Source organism: Symsagittifera roscoffensis, chromosome 1 (assembly GCF_963678635.1).
Source record: "Symsagittifera roscoffensis chromosome 1, txSymRosc1.1, whole genome shotgun sequence".
In the NCBI taxonomy this organism is placed as follows: Eukaryota; Metazoa; Xenacoelomorpha; order Acoela; family Convolutidae; genus Symsagittifera; species Symsagittifera roscoffensis.
The window spans coordinates 62,121,174-62,147,710 of record NC_087062.1 but is presented as its reverse complement, the minus strand read 5'-3'; the positions used below and the strand labels follow the sequence as shown (position 1 = coordinate 62,147,710).

The following is a 26,537-nucleotide window of genomic DNA, read 5'->3' as shown; positions in this document are numbered from 1 at the left end:
AAATCAGCCGAAAATGGTCCATAATGGCGGCTTGATGTACCTATTTGATGTCCAGAAACGGGTTGTAATTCTCGTTATGTGGGCGTCACTCGACGACATTTACACTCGAGGGTCAGGGAACATATCAATTAACAGTCTGGAGGTATTTCTGCCATCTATGATCCTATCATGTCTACCATCCATCGAAGATCATTTGGAGGATCATTTGTTTCGAGGTCCTTGAGAAGTCTTCTTCCTGGCGTGCCCTTCTCACGGGGGCATATCACATAAAACATCAGAATTGTGGTTTGAATAAACAGTCATATACCATCATTTTGAGTCTTTTCTAGCTGTTTTATCGTTTAACTTTTTAAGTGCTATTTTCTCCACGTTTGGGTGCTTTTTTGTTGAACTTTTTGAGTTTTTGTTCACTTTGATGTCTATCTAACATTTTGTGTTTACCCAACAGTGCTCTTTTCACCTTCTAGTGCTGTTCTCAATTAAGTTTTCTTCCAGTTCCTGATGGTGGTGCCAGATGTCACCGAAACGTTGAATGTTTTATCTTGAGAAAAAAGTTGATTTTAATCATAAAAAAGCAGTTTTATCCCTTATTTCTTGTTAAATTAGTATATAAAAGCCTTTCAAAAATTTTATCAAGTGGACTGATCAAAGAAATGGGCGTATAAATATAAGATTTGTAAATTCGCCAGCCTTATAAAGTGCCAATCTCTACGCATTTTTAAACAAGAAAGGGTTTGACCCAATTTATGCACTTCTTAGTCAAATAAATCGAAATTACAATTTCAATAATTAAATTTAAATATTTGATTTTCCATCAGCACTAACTGTAAAATTATTGGGCAATTTCAATATAGCTTTAAAAATTTCAAAAATTGAATGGGCTTCAACTAAAAAAATTTGATTACAAGCAGGAAGGTTTGGACTGGCTTCGTTATGAAAATTGCTGCTAGGTTTTCACCAATTATAGCAAATAAAACTCGTTCAATTTATTTTCATTCGAACTAGATTATTCTATTGTTGGTCTTCATGTATAACTATTGAACAAAAAGTGTTTGAAGCACTTACAACAGTTCTTTCTCATTATTGACGCGTGCTAATGTTTTAACCTGAACACTTAGCACTTATCTCTTAGCGGCTTATGAATAGTTGCACGATATGTTTTTTCGCTCATACAGCAGTTGGTAATCCATGTTTTTTTTCTGGTGAATGGGAAACATCTTTTCTGGTGCATGTCTTGATGAGTTTTTGAAATTTCTTCAACACTTTTATTTACAGCTGAGCTTTTCAAACTATTTTGCAAATCCAGAAGGAACTATACTATTTAATTGAATCACTCAAATGACTGAAGGTTCAAATTTTGAACTTTCGTTCTCAATATTAGTCGCATAAATAATGTCAACTGCCAGTTGAAAGTGATCTGAGATGTCCCAATCTAAAACTGAGGCGAAAACATGAAAATTGTTTATAACTTGATCTTTGAAGTTGCAGAATTGGCTGTTTGCCTTGTTATCATCGATTAAATTAAAGTTTTATAGTTGTAAGACACAACCTCTTAAGTTTCATACAATGTTGGTTGTCGTTGCTTATATTTTTATTTGAATCACCAACTGGATTAATTTGATTTCTTAGCATCCTGGTTTCTAAAAAGGCGGTCTGATGAAATTTTATATTCAGGATATCATTTCATTCAGTATTAACTTGATATTTACTGCCTCCAGGTCACTACTGCAGTCAGAGTTACAAAATCTGAATGTATTGCGAACATATATCGCAATTCCTCGCCGCTAGATTCTCTGGTCTCAACAATGCAAGGACGGTAGTAATGAAAACAAAAACTAACTGTATTGTCACTATCGGGAAATCAAGTCGCACTTAATGCAATAAAAAACGGTAAAACTTTCTAAGCTCTTAAACAAGCCTTTACTTCTAGGTTGTAGCACCTAATAGATTATTAGCAGCTTGCATGGGTCTCTTTCACTTTTTTTATTCTATTAAGCGCAATTGCTGGAGTAAAAGTAAGAATTTGATTCTTATGTTTGTCCTCTTGAATTCTAGGTAACTCAGACTCTACAGCTGTGCTCTTTCTTCAATTGCTTCCCTCAGACCTTTGTTTAATTCTCGGTTTTCATCTTGCAGTACTTCTCGTCCACTGTTACCAACAGTGAAACGAAACTGTTCTTTTCTTTCTCTTGATCGCTCTAGACTAGATATTCAAGAGATCTTTAATTCCACACGAGAATGGCCGTTCGAGAGCCATCCTCGTGTTGATGGAACATTTTTTTATTTGACAATTGTGCTTGTTATTACGTATCCACTTTCATAGGCATTTTTTAAAGCTCAGCATCACGTTTGAGAAGACGTTCCTCGAGAAAAGTGGGATTCAAATAACTCTGGTTTGGATGCTTGCCTGCCATCACTCGATGTTAAACGTTGTTCTTGTCCTCGGTTTATACAATTTTAACAATGGCGGTAGGGGAAAACTTTTCGTTACCCTTTTTGAAAGGGTGGCAAGCTTTTAGATTCGCGGGAACAATTTTGTACACAAGCTTTTCAGGAAGAACTCACATATACTTTTCCTGAGGCTATCAAAGTTCCATTCCGCATGTTCAATAATAATGCAGTCTTTGTGAACTATATTGTTCGTGTTCGGATATCCGCAGTTCTAGGTCTGTTATTTCATTCAGTGTCACGACTTTCTCACTTTGTTTCTTGATTCTTTTTTTTGGAGATCTTCGAGAATAATTTTCAGAATTTCGTTCACCGATTGATCCGCATTTGCGCATTTAGTTGTTTGTAACAATTCATCGATCTTCAATTCAGCCATCTGAAACTATTTTAAAAATTTATCACAACAATTAGTCTGCATTTGCTTCCGTTATGAGTACAAAGGGAACTCTTTTTAGGAGATCCCAGTGAGTGTAGTGGAGGAGGAAGAGGACCCATTTCGGTCACCAAGGGGATGTGATCGACTGGGGGACGGGGGTGATGATGCGGACACTGATTTCTTCCAGGAACCACCAATTGAGGAGATAAGAATGGGTAAGTTACTGCTGCCCGTTAACCCGTGTTTTTAACCTGGTCATGTTTTTTGAATTTTCATTAGAGCGAAGAACAGATTCAATTTGCTTTGATTTCTTTGTGATGATTCTGATATCGTAATGACTCGATACCGGTGTCCGTGTAGTAAGCAGACAACCGAGTACGTAGACTAATTTTAAAAGACTGAAATATGATTGACAATACTCAAAAATGATGGCCACTTTCCCCCACATTCGAATTTCGACTTTGAAATAAAAACTTGGCGTAATGCAGTGAATGTTCAAATAGTGATCAAACTAACATTTTGAAACGCTTTCAATCTTGCTTCGAATAATAATCATCAAAAAAATCTGTCGGAAAAACAGAATTTCTAACTACTAGAAATTTTTTTTCGCTTTTCCATATTTTTGCAGAATTAAATATGTTGGAAATTACTGAGAGCTACTTGCGCAGCAGCAGGCTATTTGTGTTAGTTTTGGCTAAATTTTTTGAAGATGCTAGTTCGAAGGCGATGTGATAAACCTCGTAAAAGAATTTTGAAAAGGTGTCACGGTTAGTTTACATCGAGAAAAAATTTTTTCTCCGTGAAAACTGTTCTCTGTAAAAAAGATTGTACTAAATTGCTACCAATGTTATCGTTTTTAGTTTTCTCATTATCGTTTCGTCACAGTCGATCAGCTGAAAGTTCAAACTATTTTGAAACTTTCAGACAATAGTGAAGACAGCGAAATCATGCCTCCCACTTCAGAAGTAGAGGAGGAAACTGAAGAAGAAGAGAATGATGATGACAATGGATTTGTAGTGCGAGAGGAAAGTGTCGATGAACCCCTTCTGCATGTGGTGGTGAAGGAGGGATCAAATGATCCGATGGCAGATGGACATCTAGAGAATAGAAATGAAGAAAGAACAAGGTCAAGCTCCAATGCTAGTGTATTGTCTGGAAATGCCGATTGGCAGACGCCCCAGTTGGTTAGTTAATGAATAAACACTGAGTTATGGGTTTGAAAAAATTGATAGAAAAAGATACTATAGGATACGTCATATGTCGGGAACCCAAAAACTGACATTTTTTATCTGTGAAAAATGAAAGCTAATTTTGACCTGAAAATGTGCATATTAAGTTCCATTAAGTTGGCTATAATAATTTTTTCTTAATGTACAGTCCTAAATTTTGAACACGCTCAAAATTAATTTTTCCGGGAAGTTCATTTGCCTAACAGGTAGAAACATTACCCTCTCAAATAACAGAATTGCGCGAAAAAGCTTGAGTGCCTTAGTTTCTCTTATGAGTTCGTTAGCCCTCCGCTCTTTTTTACTGATGTATATTTACACAAGCAACGCTTGTGTTATAGTATGAACTATCTTTTTTTTCATCCTAAGTCGCAAATATTGTTGCGACGCAAATATTGTTGCGATAAAATGTGCTCATTTTGAAAGTGTTCATTTTGATCAGTTACCAGCTATTAACTGCTAAAGATTTTAACACAGACTTTTATTGTTCCGACTTTCGTTACAAAAATAACGGAATATTTGTGCTCGTGGGGTGGTTTTTTTTTCTTCAGACAACTTTCGACTTTTTAACCAGCCATTTTTGACGGGATGTTTTTTATATCATTCAAAAATTATTGTTGTCCTGAACTTAAATTTGGATAAATATTTCACCTGTGATCATTTTTTGTAAAGTTATGGGGGTTTAAAAATTGCCATTTTGCCCAATTTGGGACAATTAACGCGCGATATATTTTGCGCCATTAACGCGTAAGCGGAGATTTAATCTTCATAGAAACCGTTCCAAATTGGTTGAAGGAATTTTATTTGCCATAATTGATTTGTTACTAGGATCAAATTTATCACTCTGTACTTATTATAGTGTGTGGGGGGATAATTTTCACAAAAAAAAACTCAAATTAAAAAAAAAAATTTCTACGTTTAATTATTTCGTGTTATTACTGCGCCATAAATTGAAGCATGTTAGTTAGTAATTTTTTTTTCAAATTTGTAGCGTTTTCAGTCAAATTTTTGCTGGTGTATGTGATGCGAAATGCAACTTCGCCTCTGTGTCAATTAAATCATCTGATTAAAAAATTAAGTAACTTCGAGAAATTAATTTTTCTTCTAGTTTCGAAAGTGGATTTTAATTTTAAGGTTTTCTAGTGGAATACAAAATTTATTTATTGACAGTGTTTCAAATTGGGTAAGTTTTATCAATTAATAGTCAATTAAAAGATTCTGGAAATATTTTGTGCTTTAACATGACATTTTTTTCTCCCTTAATCCAAAAATAAAAATAATATTAAAAACTTAATTTTCGGTTTCCTTGTTCATTGGCGCTTTACTCGAACGTAGCGTAGTGTGATAGTATGGTGGCGCCCTCATGATAGAGGGACCAATTGTTTGAAATTTCTTTTCAATAATTTTGAGCCCATCACAATTGAGTTTCCAAAATTCTAAAAGAATTCGCGAAAGTTACAATTTAGGAAAATAAAATCAGGCCATCAGAACTAAAATTGACCGATTGCAATATGATTTGAAAATTTATTTTTAAATAGTTTCATGTCTAAAAGGCGTTAGAAAAAATTTATTACATAGAGTATAGCAATTTTTACTCTACCGACCTTGTGAGCGACGAACTTTTTTTCCCCAATCTAGTGTTTGACGATTATTAAGCGTCCCTGGCTGAGAGGTTACGGCGTTAGATTCTTCATCTCCAGGTCGCAGGTGTGAATCCGTCTCGTGGCAGAATTTTTTTTGCTAATTCCAGGATTGCTTTTTCTTTGTTTCACTTAATAGAGCTGCTTTCTTGCTGCTGCTGCTGCTGCTAGTGTTTTGCTGCTGCTAGTGTTTGCGAAGTGTAGCTTCGCCTCTGTTTAAAAAAAACTTAAAGACAAAACAAAAACTTTATTCCGTATTTGAACAAAATGAACAGCAAAAGTGGCCCTTAAATCATTTTTGCTAATTTTGACTTCAATTGTGTGTAAAAAAATATTCAGCGAATAGGAACGACTAACGATTCTGATTGGCTGAAAATGTTCCATAACTTAGTCCCTCCATTATGATAATAGCCCCCTGATTGTACGATGCAATTTTTTTGCCAAGCTAAGTCGCATATAAAAGTGCTACTTTTGGTAGCTTTTTTGAATCGGTAGGCTAGATTGGCATTATAATCCCAAGTGCTTTGACATTTGATTAGTAATAAGCTGACACAGTTGATGCTTTTTTATTTCGTTAATTGAAACAAAGAAAAAGCTATTTGTTTCATACAACAGTCGAATTTCTGAAATGTGAATGTACTTACTATACTAAGTGAACAATCTCTCCAATAAATTGATCTAGGAGGGGCATTGTTTTTTGGTTGAAAGTAATATCTTTCAGCCAATCAGGTTTGAGCATAGTACATGCTGGCCTTACGGCTTGCATATTGAATATGCCATTTAGATAGATTGTTCACTTGGTATGTTAAAAGGGAGATTGCTCACATTGGCCAAAAAATTTTCCAACTCGAATATCTGCCAATGCGAGATTTTTGAAATGCTAGATTTTTCCAAAGCGATATTTCTGAAATGCATAATTTATACGCAATCTATTAAATATTTAAATGCGGGCTTCAATATCTCGCCACGTGTAAGCTTTTTCAACGTATTGTTTGCTTGCTTAACGAAAGAATTTTTTCACGCTTAAGCTATATCGTATATTGCAATAGTTAAGAATTTTTTTTCCGAGTTTGAACTTAGTGGTTATTTCACAGAGCTTAAAATTAGCAGCCCAATAGTAGGGGTCTGTCAGGATTCCCCAAGGGGTTGCGAGTTTGGCCTCCAATCATGAGTCATGCGAATCTTGCCTCTAGTTATGACTGCTCAAATCTTTGTAGTTTTCGAGATATGACGTTTTTGTGATTTTTTTTTTCAAACAATTTTAAATTTGTTTTTTTTTCTTGAAAGTTTGAATTTCCAAACCCTGTAGTTGGGGGGCTATTAGAGTATTCTCAGAGGTTGCGAATCTTGACCCTTAGTTTTCGAGATATGACGTTTTTTGTTGTTTTTTTCAGAAACAAAATTATAATTGTTTCAAAAAAAAATTATAATTAATTTATATTAAAATAACTCAACTCAGTAATTGGATGCTGCCAGGTTTTTCCCAGGGATTCCAAATCTGGCCTCAAAATATGGCTTCTCAGAACCTTTAACCTACCAAGATATGACGTTTTTCACATAACTTAGATTTAAAAGAACTTCAAAAAGTTGATTTTATCAACTCTATGGTGTCAGGGTACTGTCAGACCTTGCAAATCGTGGCTGCTGAAATCCTTTTAATTTCGAAGACGACGTTTTTTTTCTATAATTCTCAAAAAAAATTCAAAAAACTTGATTTGAAAACAATTTCATTTCCCAACTCTATAATGGGGTGATCTCATGGTACTTCCAGAGGTTGCAATTCTTTTCTTCAAGTTTTGACTGCTTAAATAATCTTTGTTTGGGAGATATACCATTTTGTATAATTTTTCATCACTTTTGAAAAACTTAATCTTTAAAAAGAACTTCAACTTCTCAAAATTATGATGGGGTGCTGTCGAGACACTCGGGAAGTTTTTATATGGACTCTGAAGATGACTGCTCAGCTCATTTCGCTTTCCTAGATATGCATTATGATTCATTTTTCATGATTTTTCAAAACAAATTGACTAAAATTCCAAAAAAAAATATTCAATAAACTATCAGTTAAACTAAGAAAAAAAATTCTGCCGTTTTAAATAAAAAAGAACTAACTTGAGCAAGCGTCACATTCATGAATTCAGTGATTTTGACAATGAAATTTTTAAATATGGGAGTTTATTTGTATGCTATTAGCCATTCTAAAACCCAGAAGTTGAAACCCAGTAACTTCGGAGATTTAACCATTTCAGTTTAAAAACATTTCAGTTGAATTTTTTTTGTTTAATTTTTTAAATAAAAAGCGTTGTTGGGTGCGCTCGTCTACTTTTACGGTTTTTTGTTCTTTTCGCTGTTTTTTTATTTATTTTAGATATAAGCAGTTTTCACGTTAAATATTCTGTTTGAAGCACCGGAGGTGCGTTACACGCTAGTTTGGCTTAATGCATTCTAATTTATTACATGCAAAGTTAGTGTGGCTGCCTTTAGTTTTTTATTTTTTTCAAATTATTACACGCAAAGTTTGTTTTTGTGCATTTGAAAGCTCCTGAATTTTCGCCGCTTTTTCGCTCGTGTTTGCGAAGCTGCTGCGTCGCCCCTGTGTGCAACTTTCTTTTTTGTTACTTTTTTATTTCCTTGGGGCAGGGTTGCATGATTAAAATAACTTGATTTAAATCAATGATTTCAATCGGATTTTAATCGTAGAATATAAATTAAAATAAAAAATCAGACTTTGTGTTATCCTGCCGAGTGCTGCGGTAAACATACAAGCCAGCTTGCAATATATACATTGGTTACGTAATTCGCTCTTCATAGCTTTTTTTACTGGAAAAGTTTTTCAGCACTTTCGGATTTATCCATTCCAGTCTCAGAAATTGACTGAGAATAGAAAAATATGGGTAACTTGTGTTCTTCTTTCGGATGCTGAGGCAATAATTTTGCGTAAATCAATTGATTCTTGAAACAAAAACGTTTCCAATAAAAATCGAAAAAATCAAGGTGAAATAATAAAAATTGGATTTAAATCATTCGAGAATATACATCAGATTTTTATGCAACCCTGCCTTGGGGTCATTGACAATTGTATTTTTCTTTTGGCTATATTTGTAGTTTCGCGGTGTATCAAAGGTTTCTTGATAATTAGTTTGAGAACTAAGCGCATCGTGGAGATTTCTCTACTTAGTGGGCAATTATTGATATGATATCGTTTTAGTCTATAATTGAGGACAATGTTGACCCGCTACCACCTAAAGCTTCACCGAAAAGTAATGACTCATCTCCTTCGACTAAACAGACTGCTAGACGTGGCGGCACAAGAGGAGGCCGCGGAGCTCGTAGAGTCATCAGGCGATAAAAGTCTCATAATGTTTTTCCTAGAAATCGTTTGCAGTGCTGATATATTGTCTTCAAACTGAAACGAAATAAGTATTGTCTTCAATAAGTAAAGTAAACGAAGAAGTAAACTTACCCACTTTTTCATAAATATGCAGTTTAATGATCACTTAATCCTCGAATCTTTTGTTTTAATCTGATATTCTTAGGTTTCTTTCGGTGTATTTGCTTGGTAAAGTTGATCTAATTAAAATTTAATTATAAAACTTTTTCAAATCGAGTATTTCCAAAGTCAATTTTAAACAGAACTATCTACTCACGGGACAAAAAATTTGCAACTTCTAGTTTTCAGCAGATGAGAACGTAAATTTTCATCACGTTTTTGTTCTCTCTAAGTGCTGATTCAAAGCTGGAATTTTGACATGTGGATGAAACTGTTAAGAGTAATGAACGTAGTTAGTACTCTTATATAGGTCTTGCTGATTTTTTTTGTATTTTTTTTCAGGAAAAAGTCTTGAAATTTGTTCGTTCAGTTTTGATTTTTAGCGGTTTGGCTTTTTTTAAGTTCAGTGAATTTCTATTGTTAAAAGGAAGACAAACTCCACTATCTAATATCAAAATTGTAAAGGTCACGAAAAACGTGATCGACTTCTAATTTCGAAAATGGAAATGAATTATCAGATTTCCCAGCGAAATAAAAGTTTTACTTATTGATCCAGTTTTCTCATATTGGGTTAATTTCAACAAAAAAGTGTCCATCATAAATTGTTCTACAAATTCAAAGAGCTTTAAGGCCATCTGTTTTTTTCTTCGAAATTCAATAGTTGAAGATCTTTGAAAAAACAAGTCGGTGTTTTTTTTAGTTTCCTTGCGTTCATTACTGTTTTCCAACTGTCAGTTGACTATGTTTCAAATGTCAAGGAACGAGGTTGGTATTTAGTTTGTGTGGTTGTTGTTTTCTCAGTTGTTGTTCTCACGCTCAATTCATAGTTTAATTTTTGATTTTTAAGAGTAATGAACGTAGTAATTTTTTTTCTCGTATTTTCAGGAAAAAGTCTCAAAATGCTCTAATAACTACAGATGTGCTATCATACATATGAGTGCATTTATGGATGCACTTTGGTATATGTGCACTTTTTGAGTTCAATTTAAAGTTATCTGCTGAAAATGACGTAAATAGCACTCTCCAAATACGAACATGGAAATGGCGCAAAAAACGCGAACGATTTCTAGTTTCGAAAGTGTAATTCAATTTTTAGATTTCCATCGGAATAAAAACTTTACCTGTTGATCCAATTTGCTCAAGCTGGGTTAATTTTATCAAAAAAGCGCCATTCATAAAGCGTTCTAGAAATTCAAAGACCTTAAAGGGCATCTGTTTTTTTTTCTTTGAAATTCGAAAGTTGAGACCTTTTCAAGAAAGTGTTTTTTTTTTAAATCTTTACTTGCGTCCATTACTCTTTTCCAATTAAATTCACTCTTTTTTAAGTAATTTAGAAAAGAGATTTATGAACTGCGAGACAACTTTTGTGTAAGAGTCAAACAATTCTCTATTTCTTTTCTATGTCGAGTAAAGTTCCTTGGCTTTCCAAAAACCACATTTACTTTCAAAAGTTTCAAACTCGTTGTGCTGTTTATGAGGATTTTTCAGCAACCAGAACACTTCTGTGACGCCTTTTGCTTACATCTCCAAACAACTCCAATCAATGAGACTTAACATAGTCGTGTTTTTCAGTAATGCTGATAGTTTGCTTCTGCTCAGCTTTTGATTTTCGATGAACGAGGGCAATTTTTGATTACCTAGATGGCCTTGGTTTTTTCTCCTTTCAAAGGATTTAGTTCATTACCCTTGCGATTAGCAAGGGTATTGATATTTGGTACTATAATTTGTTTCCTGTAAATATTGTTGCTCATAGAATAACGAGAATGAGAAACATTCTAAGGGCTTATTTCGTTACCCCTGTGATTAACAAGGATGTTTTAATTGGTAGGACGAAAATTTCAACAGGTGACAATTCGTAACAAGCGACAATTCGTACGCGAGAAGGCATTGGCAAGTAGAAAGGGCTTGCTTCGCTGCGGTCACATCCGGCACAAGATAAAAACTGCGCGTGAATCAGGTCCACGCTTAATCTTTGGTACGAATGGTTTTAATCGGGTGCTAGACTGTTTCCCGGTAAAAACATTTTGCTAATGAGATGACGAAATTGAGAATTGTTTAATGTGAATACTTGGGTGCAATGTTTGTACTGAAGTGAAGGTATTTACTTTTTTGTCGTGTACGCTTAGCGTTCATTCGATAAGAGTTTTGTTGCCAAAAAGTTCTGGTATATTTTCGACATATTTAGTGCCGGCTTTATTTCTGACAATCTATTTACTCAAAACATACTTTTCTAGTATTCTGTATTTTTTGATATTGACTTAATTTTTGAATGATTTTTCAAAAATTTATGAAGCTTTTTTGAGTTGTGTATTGTCACTATGTCGGTTTCCTTGTTCACTAAAACTATTCCAATTGTCTTTTGGCTATGTTTTGTAGGGTGGTTTGAAATTTGAGGTTCAATTTTCCAACTGGGTTTTAAAAAAATAGGAAAACTAGCGAATGATGTAAAAAAAAATCATCCTTTAACATTAAAAGGATAATATTGCAAATGGAAATTAAATATACACAAAAAGGTTTTTTATTGTAATGCATTGCAAGGATGCAAAGCTCCGCTTCGCCTCGGTGCCATATTTTCATAATTGCTTATTTGAATTAAATATCTGAAATTTTAGGCCTTTCGTGAAGTCCTTCTTTCATGCGCACGGCAGTAATTGCGTCTCAGAAGTCAAACTTAAAAGACTAATTTTTTCTACACAAATTTTGAGTTTTTCAGCAAAAAAGGTGAAAATTTTCCAAAATACAGTTTTTGATACCGTACCCACATTACTCACATTGTACTCAGCTGGTCAACCGAATAATTTAACAGAATACTAGAATAATATGTAGTCGCTTTTTATTGTAGTTAAACGTGGGTGGAATGACTGATATTTTCAGAGTAGCCTCATGTCTTCAGTGTCTAGTGTGACGTCGGCCGATAACTCACTTGATTCACCCTCTGCTTCCTCGCCGCATCATGACCCTTTTCTCAGGCCTCACCTCATTCCACAAAAACGATTTAGGACACTCTCTCAGTAAGGAGAAGTTATATAGTTGTATTTAACTTGAGTGTTGTTGGATTTCAATTAATTGCTCTTCGAGATATCACAAAAGCTCTAGAAGTCTATAACTTTTCTAGCTTTTTTGCACTTAGAAATAATAAAATAAAAATAATAATATAAAAATAATAAAATAGAAATATTAATCAAAACTGGTTAATTAAGATCTTGATGTTTTATATTTTATAATGACAGATTGCTCTCGTTGCCTTGACCAGATGAAGTTGAGTGTTGATTCTGCTATTATATCATGTGAATACTTGACTACAATTGTGCTTGTTTAGTTGTGAGAGGACTCTTCCGGACAGAGTGCGAGGTAAAGTGGAGGAGTTCTGTCGGCTGAAGGGCTTCGGCTTCATCAGATGCAATCCAGAGGAAGAGATCTCACACCAGGGCTTCTCCCACGACGACACAGTCTTCGTTCACATCTCAGAGTGAGTAAGACCGCGACGAGGATCGAGCAACTGTTAAAATGTTTCAATTTCAAAGTTGTAATTTTCAAGTGTTAATGAAAGAAGTTACATACAACTATGTGACGAGCGTTTTTTGTTTTCAAGTAAAGTCATTCTTCGGCTGTAAAGGCTGAAAACATAGCATATAGGTCTAAATTTACGACACAACAACGGTTCTGTTCTGTTTCGAGAGTTCTACAGCTCATATGTTGGTGTTGTTGTTGGAAGTTGGTATGCTGCATATACGCGCTTCTGACACGGTTTGATTACTTGGTTTTTTCTGTGTTCCTAGTTTGTTTGACGGTGCTTGGTTGGTTGTCAATCATTTGTTTTCATCACTCTGGTTCAGTTGGAACAGAGGTTGATTAATTGGTTTCGGCTCATTCTGTGGCCATCAAGCACTGTAACTCTTCCGGGATGCACCTCGGTAGGAGGAAAGTCCCCAAATTCCCGTGCTGAGCCCGTCTCTTGTAATAGCGTTTCACTAGTTGCTAGTGCAAGCGGTTATAATTGGTTATGGTTTCGTCTTGATGGTAAGGCTCTTCTTCCTCTAGCTGGTACCTCAGAGGTGACCTAGTCATCATATGAGCCATGCTGTCAGCGGAGGTTTAGGAACACAGCAGCTTTGTTGGGTCTTCCCATAAACACTCAATTGTGAGGTCTGTCGAGTTTTGTTGACAGATCATATGTTGGTCGTTTCCTTCGTTGGTAAATCATTGTATTTTCTAGACACGATAATTACAAAAAACCGGTCGGGAATTCGAAGCCTTCTTTTTTTCTGGGGATATCCTGCTTATAGCAGAAAAAGTAACGGATTTTAGAAATTCAAGTTTTTGAACTTTGACCGTTTTTTTAGAAACTTTTTGTATTTTCTTAAAACTACTCTATCAAATCTGAGATGAAAATTTCAATTGAAATAAGCGATTGCGCGAATTTTTCCTGCAGAAGCCGTTACTCCTCATTTTTTTTGTGAGAGAAAAATTAGGTCTTGGGAAAATTCCAAAATCTCAAAAATTTTCATTCTACTTATTTTAGTACAGAAACAACTAAGGTTTTGGGCTAAGTCCAATTTTTGAATTTACGCATTTTGTCCCGCATCAGTATAACAAGTTCAAAAACTATCAAACACGTATCTCCGTGTTAAGTTTGGCCCTAGGTGTCCTTCATCGAGACCTACGAAAATTTTGGTTCACCTAGTTTTGCGGAGCTCCGCTTCGCCTCTCTGTTGAATTTCCAGCTTCGGCAAACACCTGGTAATGAACTTCATGGTAATGAACTTCATTGAAAAATTAGGTCTTGGGAAAATTCCAAAATCTCAAAAATTTTCATTCTACTTATTTTAGTACAGAAACAACTAAGGTTTTGGGCTAAGTCCAATTTTTGAATTTACGCATTTTGTCCCGCATCAGTATAACAAGTTCAAAAACTATCAAACACATATCTCCGTGTTAAGTTTGGCCTTAGGTGTCCTTCATCGAGACCTACGAAAATTTTGGTTCACCTAGTTTTGCGGAGCTCCGCTTCGCCTCTCTGTTGAATTTCCAGCTTCGGCAAACATCTGGTAATGAACTTCATTGTTTGATTATTCCATCGTCTATGTTAAAACTGATTTCAGAGCTGGAAACTTCAAAAATATTCTTTTAGTTCAGCCGATAAACGTGCTCGCATTTGATCATTGGGTCAAAATGAGGAAAGTTTTGCAGGCTTCCAGCTCTGAAATTACTGTTATAAAATGTTAAGTATGGTATGCCCAAATAGTGACGGATGGATTATGCAGCGAGGCTGGAAATAGAAGAATAAAATAAAGCGGAGAACCTCGAAATTTGATTTGATTTACACTCAATTTAATTTGTTCTCATTTCGCTTTGAAGTTATAATTGAAGTTCAATGTACCATTGAAAAGGTATGAGCCTTTTCAACGGTAAAAGTGAGTTTCTTTACACTAGAGAGCTTGCAAGCCTAGTGTGTAAGTACGAACCATCTTTTTTTTTCAAGCTAACTCGCAAATAAAAGTGCTCATTTGGTGGCACCTTGTTAGAAGCACAATCTGTAGCATTAGAAGTTTCATAGCATCTGTTGTCTGCTTTATTTGTGGCTAGTGTTTGACTGTTACTAAGCGTCCGTGGCTGAGGGGTTATGGCGTGAGATTCTTAATCTCTAGGTCGCATTTTGGAATCCGTCGAGTTCAGAAAATTTTTTTTTACCATTTCCAGACTTTTACTTTTTCTTATTTCACTTTATAGAGCTGCTTTTTTTGTCTTGTTCCAGCTAGCGTTTGCGAAGTGCAGCTTCGCCTCTGGGTAAATAATTCATGTTCGCTCAATTGTTTTCTTATTCGCCTGAGTCACCTGTTGAAATTACTAAACTTACCAGGTTGTGAGGGGGGATTTAAAAATCCAACTTTTTTCAATGTGAATTACTTTATTAGACTAAATATCTTGTTGCAACCTTTTTTTTTAGCTTACTTGCCTCACGTTTTGCCTGATTAAGACTAAACGGTGGGTGATAAGTGTAAAACGCAAAGATTGGGACTAAAATGATTCCTAACGGCCACAATAAGTGAGTTTTTAGGTTTGATCACTTGTTCGTGTTTGTCTTTAAGTAATGTGAACGATTTTGATTAGAGCTATTCAGAAAGGGTTGCGAGGGACTCCTCATTCTTTGCTTAATTGAATCGTTTTTTTTTTAAGTATTCAAGATACCTACGTGCCTCTGGTTGGCGATGAGGTGCAGTTCAAACTCTGTCCCATCCCGCCGAAATTCGTGAAGTTCCAGGCGGTGGATGTGCACCTGGAAAATATAGACATCAACCTGCACCGCAAATGGAATGAGCCATTCGATCCAGCGGAAGAGACCAGCGGAGAACATACTACCCAATTGGGGAGCAGTCCAGTTAGAGAACCAATCAAGTCATCCATAGACTGAACTGAAAAAATTTTTTCCTTCAACTGAATGAACTGAAAACGACAAATTTAGTGTCTTTTGAACAGTGATTTCGAAGTATTCTCGAAAATATTTTGTGGCTCATCAAAATGGTATTCAATTTTTTTGAACTGTTTTTTTTTACTACAAGCTGTTTTTTAATGCCTGTACTTCAATAGTCGATTTTCAATAAAGCTTTTTTGAATGATTTCCAAATGATAAAGTGTCAATGAACGAAGTGAGCAGCGACTTATTCATTTGCTGAATGGCTGGCAATTACGCTCTCTAATAACGAAAATGCACGTGGTTGATTAAGTCAATTAACTTTATGAAGACTCTTCTATAAGTCGTGATGTTTTCTTGTCTGATCTTTCTTCAGGAAAGCTAAATTAAATTTGTTCTTGCGCAAATTTTTTTTTTGCGGTTTGACTTCAGATTTTTTTGAAGTTCTATTCATTTCATTTGTTAAAAATTAGACAAACTCCATAATCGAACAGTAAGATTGTAAAGGCCACAATAAACGGGGTCGATTTCTGTTTTCGAAAGTGGATTTTAATTTTCAATTTTCCCAGCGGAAAAAAAACCTATTAATCCAGTTTTCTCAAGTTAGGTTAATTAAGTTTTAAGTTTTAAATTAAGTTTTCCTTGCGTTTATTGACACTTTTCTATTTGTCTGTTGGCTGTGTAAAGCAGTTTTATAGATGAGAAAAAAGATACTTCGGAAATGCTGCTCTTTAATATTTTAGCTAGAACCAGAGTATTATTTTGGTTATTACACACACATGCTATTCCTTTCCATTTATTTTCTTGCTAGTCTAGAATCAGAAGCCTAAGCTAATCTTCATTGCGTGCGTATGAATTGGAACTGTTGCTCACAGTAGTTACCGGAAGTATTGTTTCATTATCGATGTTAAAATTGCTGAAGTGTAGTGAGATTAATGAAACTATAGATGCATAACTTATTGAATAACTCAATGTTTTGGTCCTTTTGGCTGTCACCGGACACTGTGTTTGTCCAGTTTCAGTATTCGAATTTGACCTGTTGATATTTTTTCTCCTGACGTTTCAGCCATATGTAACCTGATAATTTGTAAATGGAGATTTAATTGTATGAGTTGAACAAGATGAACTGATTTAATTGAACTTTTACTCCATACGCTTAAAAGTTAACTATTCAGCTAATCGAGGCTAAGCTTAGGAACAACATTTTTTCTAAATCACGTTACTGCACTAACTAGCTGTCGGGTCCAAAAATACGGGACTCCCTGATAATTTTGAACCCCCTCCCCTGCGATGAAAAAAATACTTTAAAAAAAAGTACAACCCCGGGTAATTTTCGATTTTTTTTTTTCATCTGAATCAATATCTTACTGAGAAACAATACTTTAGGGCGTTCAGTGATTCTCAATGAGCGATGATACTTACTTGGGTGGTGTTGTTCTGGCGCCCGTTTTTTTGTTTTGGGAACTTTTGAAGGTTTTTAAATTCATTTTCACATCTGAGACCTTGGTTCTAAAACTATATTTGAACCGTCATTTCTTTCTCTTGTCTATGCAAATTGTATTAGTCTCGGTGAGTCAAAACTTCACAAAAAATAGCTGACAACTTAGCGAAAGGACTTTTCCTACAATCACGAAAATCACTTTTGACGAATAGCAAATTGACGAAGTTTCTGTTATCATTTTTGCCGTTTCCTCTGGAACTAATTACACGAGCTAGCTAGGGAGCAAAGTGTTATATTAAGAATCTATTTTTTTCAACTATGGATTTTTAAGAGTAATTCTGGTATCTTTTCAAGCATTGGCAATTTAATTGTATCTCTAGCTGTTTTATTGATAAATAATTGTTTTTCAGCTAGTGCTCAATTGGACGCACTTTTGATATATTTCTAAGCATTGGCAGCTTAATAGTATCTGCAGCTGCTTTAATGGTGTCTAGTATTTGTGAAAATCGAAGCGACCGTTGTGAAGCTGATGGGACTCCTAATCTCGAGGTCGTAGCTTCGATTCAGGACGAAAGAAATAGTTTCACTTGTATTCGGTGGTACTGAATATTCAAGTGAGCGTAGCGCAGAAACGCCTGAAGCTCATAGGATGCAGATCGGAGTTTTCATTCCGGTGCTTAGCAAACGCTTTATTTCTAACGATGTATTTTGTTCTTTTTTATCTACTTCATCTTCTTAGAGCTCTGTGCAGTGTTCTCGCTTGAGTGAAAACATTGGGCTAAACGTTCGAAACAAGGAAGATGAAACAATCAAAAAGATCTGGTTTGAATACTGCTAAATCTTGAACTGTTGATCTTCAAAACTGCTAAATCTTGTTTTGAATACATTTATTTTTAATGGACGCAGGTAAGAACCTAAAAACGTTGTTACCCAAGGGAGACGTGGGCAAGGTCCCTGAACCAAGGGAACCAAATGAATGTATACAGTTGGATTTCTGGGGGCCAATAAGCTATTTAAATGAAAGTAAGAAATATATCTTAGTTGCTACGGACCGTTTTTCGAGGTGGCCATCAGCGATGGTTACTACAACCAATACTTCAGATAAAGTCTTAAAATTTCTCGATAAGTACATAACTCAGCATGGCGTACCTCGGAAAACCCACGTCAATCAGGGATCATGTTTTACATCTAATAAATTTAAAAGCTTCTGTAACAACGAGGGCATTGAGTTAGTGTACTCCCCAGTGAATGATCTTCGGGGTACGGGTTCAGTGGAAAGAACGGTAGGAAGTTTGAAGAATTTTGTCCTCACTTATGCATCTGAAAAAGAGCATAAGTCTCTAGAAGTTATGATCGATAAAGCATTAGGCGCGTTACGGTTTTCCAAAAATGCAACGATTAAACTAACACCTGTTGAAGCTCACCACGGCCGGGAGGCGAACACCGTGTTACGAAACCTTACGAAAAAACCGAGCCTTAAAAATCTGAATTGGAAGAACGTCTTAAAACAAAAGTGTTTGTGTTTAGACGAAGGTGACCCTGAAATGAGCTCAATCGAATTTTCACAGCACTCAAACTGGGAAGAACGATCGGACTTGACATATGCTCCGGCACTAACGAAGGCACCGCTCATTCTGGACAGCGACCAGCAGATGGAAATAGGCCAAGGGGAGGTATCGGGGGTTGACCCGAAAATCCAAGGGAGTAGAGACGCAGGCGGCTCCAAAATCCAAGGGAGAGGAGGTGGAGACTACCTTTATCAGCGTACCACCAGCAGGACCCTAAATCGGTATAAACTCTTAAAATCTCATGTAATCTCCGAGTCTAAACATATACTCAAGCTGAAAAACGGATCTGTTCTTAGGAAAAGTGCAGTGGCAGTGATGCCAAAGAACATGCTCCCAAAGAAACGGAAGCCGGCCACTTTCAAGGAAATGTTATCGAGTGCAAAGAAGGGGGCAATCGAGAGCCCTAAATCTAAGCGGCCAATAGCCAAACAGCAAAAACCTGTAGTGACATTTCACTCGGACAATTCAGATAGCGAAGATTACCGGCCACTCAATATTACACCAGCGCGGCTACCAGTTGAAGTTATGGCGAGACAAGAAGCGATTGCGGCGGGACAAGGCCCAGGTAGTAGTACTTTAGTAGTAGAACATGAAGCGGGTACGAGGGCGAAGCCTAAAGCAACGAAAACTAAACAAGCGAAACGAGGTAAGGGGAGTCAGGACCGACCAGCGTTAGTTGCGAGAGAATGCCTTACGAATAGTAGTCAGGAAGAAGAATCGGGCAGTCAAAGTGAAAGCTCGGGAACAAGAAAGAGTACCAGAAGAAGGAAGCCAGTAGATAAAATGGGAGGAATCATGATAGACATTATCCAAGGGGCGGAAAAGAAAGGAAACATCCAGGGGAAGGAAACAAGTGAACTTTAAACTTAAACTCTTTCAAAACTCTTTACCCAGGGAGAGAGATGGCCATAAGCCTAAAACTCAAAGTTGTTGTTGATATGTTAGTGCGGCGGCAGGTATTAATTACTATATTAAATTTAATTACTATGTATTTAAATTTTACATCTGTACGGAAATATGAGGAACTACATATTTACATGTCAATCAATTTAGTTGCTATCCATTTATTACTTATCTCTGAGAGTTCTCATATTATAATTAAACGTGATTTGGTACCTGCCTGTCAATCAGTCTAGATCTGTCTAGCTGTTATGTGTTGACCTCTAGTTCAGTGTCTTATTTATGCGAACTAGAAATCAGTTGAATTAACACTTAACAGGAACGGTTTTACTATCCTCTTGGTAACCGTCAATCACAAGTTGAACTCTTCTTTTTCCTCGTACCCAAACCCTTTAACAACACCTCACATAAGCATCAATTTTCTGGTCGAACAGGGGGTTGTACTAATTTAAATATGAAGTCCAAATATAGTTGTTATAGCCTAATGAGCCTGCATTTTAAATAATGAGGCAATCGGACTGTGTGAAAAAACGTAACGTGTAAAACGTCGCAGATGGGTGAGAGGAAAAATATCCACAATTTATCGAAGAAATGTTTTTCTTAAATCCTTTTCATAGAGTGGAGGGTTCTCATACTGGAGGGACCGAATGCTGAAACAATTTCAACCAATCAAGATCGCTAGCCGTTCCTATTGGCTAAATGCTTTTCTGGCAAAATCGAAGTCAATATTAACAGAAAATCATAATAAAATAAGTATACTAGATGCAGACATAATAGTTGCAGGTATAATAAATTTAGTTTTTTGTGTTCCATTTTCTGTAAAGCTCTATCCGAGAAATATGTAAAATGTTCCAATCCGCCTTCGATCCGGCTTTAATTTATTTCATCTGCTTATTATATAATCGGACAATATTAACACTAATGGTCTGGTTTTATTTGCTTGCTTTGAGATTTTTGCGATTTCCCTGAGTTTTTTGAATACTCAATTCTGATTGCCTGAAAATAAGCCAAAATAAATTTCAAACATTCGGTCCCTCCAGCATGAGGTACGCCACCTTTTGATAGACATTAAACCATTATCAAATTCACTTGAACGCTTCCAAATTAGTTTCAAAAAAATTTTGATTTCGGTTCTACCAATAGCTGTTTTCAAAAAAGATTATCAAAAATTCAAATTTTTGTTCAACACAAATGTATATAGTACATAATAACAGCACAGGGAAAAATAAAACTTAACCAGTTGCTGAAAATAAGATTAAACTGTTTCGTTCTAAAAAACAAAAACTTTTTCGGAGGAATAATCAAGAAAGTGTTTCAAAAAAAATACTTGAATTGATTGAAAAAATAAACGAAATCTGAGCAATCTTCAAAATCTTTATGAAAACTGCATCATAATTTCAACCACGGTACTTTGCTTCAAAAATTTGAATTCAGAAAATGTTCCCTTTTCGTCTAAATTAATTAAATAAAAAGCAATATTCATAGATTAATTCACTGTCTCGTCTAAAGCAATAATCGGCCTCTAGTCCCAAAAAGAATGGCGTTTTTCCAGATTGTAGTAATATAGAGAGATTTGCTGTTTGAAAATAATGAGCTGGCTATGGAAAAAATGGAAACTTGTATGGCACGAATTGAAAGTATTATGCATCAAGACAAAGGAAAATTGTGGGACAAAAATTTAGCTTAAAAAACCCCCCAAAACAATAAAAATTGAAGTTTAGGCGTTTAAATTTGTCACAATTGAATTTCCATGAACATATCCAAACTGTAAAAGGCCGAAGCGCTGAATTAATCTTAATTCTTTTAAACCCTAAATAAATGCTAGGTTTGAACATTTCATTTGAATGCCTAAAACTGATATATCTTTATTTATCGGTATAAATTATTTGTTCATGGTTGCACGTCAAACATGTATATTAAAATGTGGCATATATTGAAAAATTTCTTAAGTGACTAATCGCAAGAAAAAAATTCATGTTTTATGAGGCAAAAAACTAGTCCAATTTATAAACTGCGCCAATACGCACTTCAAGATATTGCACTTAAACGTAATAATCAAAGTTTTTTGAGTTATTTCAATCAATTTCGTAACATCAAAAAAGAATTCTAAGCATCTGATTATCTGCAAAGTGTAATATTCAATAGGACATTGGACACACATTGTTTTGAGAAGTTTTGGCTAAAAAAATAAGTGAGAGATTCAAAAATTTAAATACTGCTTTGAGTTTTTTTAGTCGTTTTTTGACATTCCTTTTTGAGAGCAAAAACAACTTTGATGTTTAAGAAATTCCATTTTTTTGAATTTTTTTCTAAAAACTGTTAATTACCAACAGCAATGTTGTTTCAAGCAAAATCTGCAGATTTTTTGCTTCCAAACGTTTGTGAAATGCATACGGTGTTAATTCAGTTTCTCGCTTTTTAAATAACTATAAAAAATTTGCGGTTGATTTAATAACGAAGTTATTGTTACATATTAATTAGCCAGAGCGTCTCCAATAATTAATCCGCTCGCACAAAGGCAGCTGTTTTGAGCCAGCTAGTCACGCAATTAATCGTTGAATAAGTTTAAGTTATTCCATCTGGTGAATCGTTAGCGAAATTTTTTAATGGAGCTATTTGTCCCAGCGATTTTATTTTGACAATTTTGAGCTTATTTCATACCTTAAATCAATTTGCAAAAATTAACGGGTTTTTCTAGGCAAACCAATCAAGCGTTTGATTTTTTTGCAAATTTCAATTTAAATTATTGCCAGATTTGGTTCGCAAAAATTAAGTTTTTTATATGCTAGGCTGTCAAGCGATAAAATTTTAGAAGTTATTTCATTAGCGAATTGGATCGGGATATAAACGGTAGACAGGTTTGCTTAGCCTTGAAGTTGAATCGAGTTCACGTTATCTAAAGAGTTGACTTTATTCAAAAATAACTCTAGAATACTCCAGACTTCAGATCTGAAGCTTAAAGTTCACTGAAATTTTTTGAAACGCTGAGCTCAATGATCGCTTTTCACCATTGCTCCTATTGGCAGCTAAAACATGGCATCAGATTTTTCATTATTCATTCATTTAATATAGAAGATGCATGGTATAAGAAAGGAGGATACCGCATCTTGCACTTGTCAAGATATTAAGTTTTCTTTAAAACGTTTCGTTTTGGAATGATTAGCTTGCTTCAAAATCTTTTAATTAACAAAAAAAAATTTTTTTCTTTGTTGCATTGAATCAATTGTGAATAAAAATTCATTAATTGAGCTCCACTTTTTTATCATTAGCTTTAACTGTTCAATGTCAGATCTTACTTCTTGAATCATCGCTTCTTTAAGTTGAATTGCATTGGACCTGCAAAGCTGTTAGGTCTCATGCTTTGTCTGCTGCTCAAATAGCTTTTCGGCTGAGCACTCCTTTCGTTCGCAACAGCTGATACTGCATATGAAGCCTTGTAATTACCGAACCGACTGGGCGATTGTCCTACACTTCGTCCCATGAATTCTGGCGCTCGCGAAATCAACTCGTCAGTTTTATCCGACAAAAGCGAGCGACTCTGCATTCTAGCTCTGTATTTGTAATTAACCTTTCCTCCAATATCGCTGTTAGTTGTCGGTTCTATTATAACTTCTTTAGTGAAACTAGCTTGTGATTTTATATTCTGCTGTGAAAGGGGAATATTTCGATCTGGAATAAAGGGTGATTTGTCTCTGAACATTGACTTGAACGAAACCGGCGGTAAGTTTGTTTCATAATTTGTGCTTTCGGTTGGCAAAAACGACGACCTCGGTGGAAGCGGTGGTGCTCTTAAATCTCCCGAAAACTTTGATTCGAGAAAATTTGTTTCCAATTTTTGATTGCTAACCGGTCGAAACAACTTGGATGACGTAACCATAGGTTCGGCAATTGACCGAATCGATTCGGCTTGAGGCATTGATGGCCGACTAGGCACTACATCGCGGATTTTTTGGGCCGCTTCGTCTGACGATGTCTCTGATTCTTCGCTATCTGATTCTGTCGCACTTGTTGCTGACATTGACGTCTCGGCAACTTTTCTATTCATGCTCTCAGTTGATCGTAGTGTTTCTCTTGTAGTACCTGTTTCGGTCTCTGTCTTTGTCGGCTTAGAGGTCGTCGTGTTTTCAGATTGGCGAGGCGAGCTTTGATTTGAGGATTGCTTGCTTCTTGGACTTTTTACTTCAATTGTATCTGCGGTCACAAAAAATGATTTTTGAAGTTTTGTCAAGTTTTAGATGGGTTTGCAAATAGATAAAAGTGAAATTGGATGAGGTGGTTTGTTTAATTTTTACACAGTTTATTTAAATTGTTATATTAGTTATTTCAGACCTTTCACTTTGACCCGGACAGTGTTTTGAAATGTTTTTTATTTTGTCAGAGTACCGTCTGAATAATGTTTGGTTTACAATCACATTCTACGCCCATTGATTTTTACTCGGATTTTACGTGATATTTTAGCGACAATTGGTAACAAGCGACAATTCGTAACAGTAGATTAAGCGGGGCGAACACTGATTCACGCGCAGTATTCCCCTCATGCCGAATGTCTTGTTCCGAACTGTCGCCTGTTCCGAATTGCCGCCCTACCATAACGAGTAGCCATAACGATAAACGCGATGATCTTAAATTTTGACAAAGTTTGCATAGGAGCAATGAACTTATGACCCCGAAAAATTTTGGTGCTTTTTTGTACCATGATCTGTCTCTGTGCCCCTCTCGCTTTCAGAAGTTCCCGCTAGTCTGAGAGGGACCACTGCCGACCACTCCACTTCCCTGGTCTCGTCTTCAGTCGCCATTCTTTCGGCCCTTTCCCTTGACACAAACTGATTGTCGTCTTCTTCCAATGTCTCCTCATCGTCGACCTCGTAAGATCTGTTTGCTCTTGAAGGAATCCCAGCTTCGGATTTAATGCTATCGTCCGAGATCAATGAGGACTCTACACAGAATTCAAATTTTAAAAACTACTTTATAACTACAACATCATGGCTAAACTAATATCATATAGCTATAAGAGTACCGCATAGATTCTGTATTTCTCTTGATTACTTGTAAAATCGCACTATTGAGAAAATCTGATGCAAAAAAGATAAAAAGAATCCATTGCGCGTTGCCTATAATAGGTTGCCTTTCGAGATGATAAATAGCGGTAAAATGGTTGCCTTGGCCGAAGTAGAACACTGATTTGATCAGTTCGGCTAGGTGGTCATTCGGCTGAGTGGTTGTGAGTTGGCGTGTGTTGAGCAGGTGTCTATATAGACAGAAGTAGAGCAACTTGAACTGGAAGAAGGAAGATACCATTCTGAAACTGCGCGCCCACCGCAAGTCCGCCACACACCCTTTCACGTCCACGAATATATTCCACTAAACAGTTTCCAAAACAAAACGATGAAAGTGACAATCTTTTATAACCGGGCAATCATAATAAATTGTTTTCAGGCTTACAAACAGAAAAAGACAATGTTTTGTAGCAATTATTACCAAGAATCAAAACTGAGAGAAAATCATTTGACCAAATGTTCCTTTTTCGAACATCTCAGTTTAATTTCAAAACAATTTCAAAGCAAATTGTCCAGTATTTAAAGTATATATCGGCTGAGAATAAACTTTAAAAAAATTTCGCACTGAGATGTTCGAAAAAGGACCATTTGGTCAAATGATGTTCTCTCAGTTTTGATTCTTGGTAATAATTTCTACAAAACATTGTCTTTTTCTGTTTGTAAGCCTGAAAACAATTTACTATGATTGCCCGGTTATAAAAGATTTTTGTAAGCTTTCACTTCAGCTACAGCTAAAAAAGTTGAAAAATCAAAAATTCGCCCTACAAATGACGCAAAAGTAGACAGGTTTCGCACTGTTGAGGACAAGCAAAAAAAATTGTTGTTGAAAGCTTACAATACACTGTGATTTCAGTTTATACTCAAAAACACTACCGCCAAATCAGCTGAGTATAAGATTTGCGAAACCATGGTTTCTCCATTATTAAATTGTCCAGTATTAACTATAGTAGATGAGAAATCTAAGAATGTTTCTTTAAAGTCAATCTGATGGTACTTTTTCTTAATTCCAATCTTTTAAATGATAATTTTGTTGAGAAAAATTGCAAAAAATATGGTTATTAACCATCATAGCACCGCCTCGAGAGGTCACTGTTAGGCTAGCGGCTAGTAATAAGCGGCTAGTAAACAAATTTTGTCAGTTTCGGAGGGATATCAATGCCAAAAAAAATCAGGATAAAAAAAAGACTAGGAACATGTCTTTCACTTGGAAACGAAACCTACAAACCTGTCGTTTTACTTTGGGAAAATTTCAAATTTACAAAAAAAAATAAAAACTCTAAAAGAGCCATCAGAATCATCTTAATTGTTCCGGCCATTTGAAAAATGGGGAGGAACTTTGTATTCGGGTATTTTAGTTTTTTTTCTTTTTGTTTTCCACGCAAAATCAAGTACCACAAATAATTATCGGAATGAGTCGAAATATATTATTTTAAAGCCCTTTCAATCTTCATTCGAACAACATTTTAAAATTTCAAACGTTTTTTTTACAGTATCGAGAAAAACCGGTTAGAAAATTTTTGTTTTGTCTAATTTCGAACTAATATGGTGTGAGCGTGCAGGCTTAGAATAGCTTATTTAAGCTTACTTTAAACCGTAAAAACTTAATTGTACTCAAATAAAAATACTTTTTGTAACTTTTTAGCGCCATTTTGTAAACAAAGGTTAAGAATTCCAAAAATTTTTGCAAAAACTTAGAAATTTAAAAAAAAAATTTTTAATGGTCTTTTCGTTTTTTTAATCATTTTTCTTCAAAAACTGTTTTCCGAATGGCCTTTTTACTATGACTGTCAAATACGCCTACGTTCTTTATTTCAATTCAGTTCTCTTTATCACATCATGCAGGAAAAAAAATGACACTAATTTGAAAAAAAGGTAACCGCCTATCCTTGTTTATTTTAATTTCTCTTTCTTAATTGCGTCAAAACAAGTTTGACAATTGTTCACTTTCGTGCATGTAGTTTTGGAAAAATGGTTTTGTA

At 35.4% G+C, this 26,537-nt stretch overlaps 3 protein-coding genes across 3 annotated transcripts in view; all 3 read left to right on the top strand.

Moving 5' to 3' along the window:
• The window catches only part of LOC134846953 (uncharacterized), a 31,411-nt gene extending 22,158 nt beyond the window's left edge, over positions 1-9,253 (top strand). Inside the window, exons 10-12 of the mRNA XM_063864400.1 lie at positions 2,904-3,039; positions 3,749-4,008; positions 8,899-9,253. Coding sequence (XP_063720470.1) covers positions 2,904-3,039; positions 3,749-4,008; positions 8,899-9,039 — 537 coding nt within the window. The 3' untranslated portion in view covers positions 9,040-9,253. The remainder of the gene's footprint in view (positions 1-2,903; positions 3,040-3,748; positions 4,009-8,898) is intronic.
• Positions 1-26,537, top strand: part of LOC134846936 (zinc finger FYVE domain-containing protein 1-like) — a 436,861-nt gene that overhangs the window by 203,469 nt on the left and 206,855 nt on the right. The gene's annotated exons all lie outside the window — the stretch shown is intronic.
• Positions 12,064-15,592, top strand: LOC134839107 (cold shock domain-containing protein CG9705-like). Its single transcript, XM_063854545.1, has 3 exons — positions 12,064-12,191; positions 12,500-12,649; positions 15,358-15,592. The coding sequence occupies exons 1-3, from the start codon at positions 12,064-12,066 to the stop codon at positions 15,590-15,592; spliced, it is 513 nt and encodes a 170-aa protein (XP_063710615.1).

Coding starts and splice junctions, on each gene's coding strand:
- LOC134839107 (XM_063854545.1), top strand. CDS start 12,064: ATGTCTTCAGTGTCTAGTGTGACGTCGGCCGATAACTCACTTGATTCA. Junction 12,192..12,499: donor CGATTTAGGACACTCTCTCA/GTAAGGAGAAGT, acceptor GTGCTTGTTTAG/TTGTGAGAGGACTCTTCCGG. Junction 12,650..15,357: donor GTCTTCGTTCACATCTCAGA/GTGAGTAAGACC, acceptor TTTTTTTTTAAG/TATTCAAGATACCTACGTGC.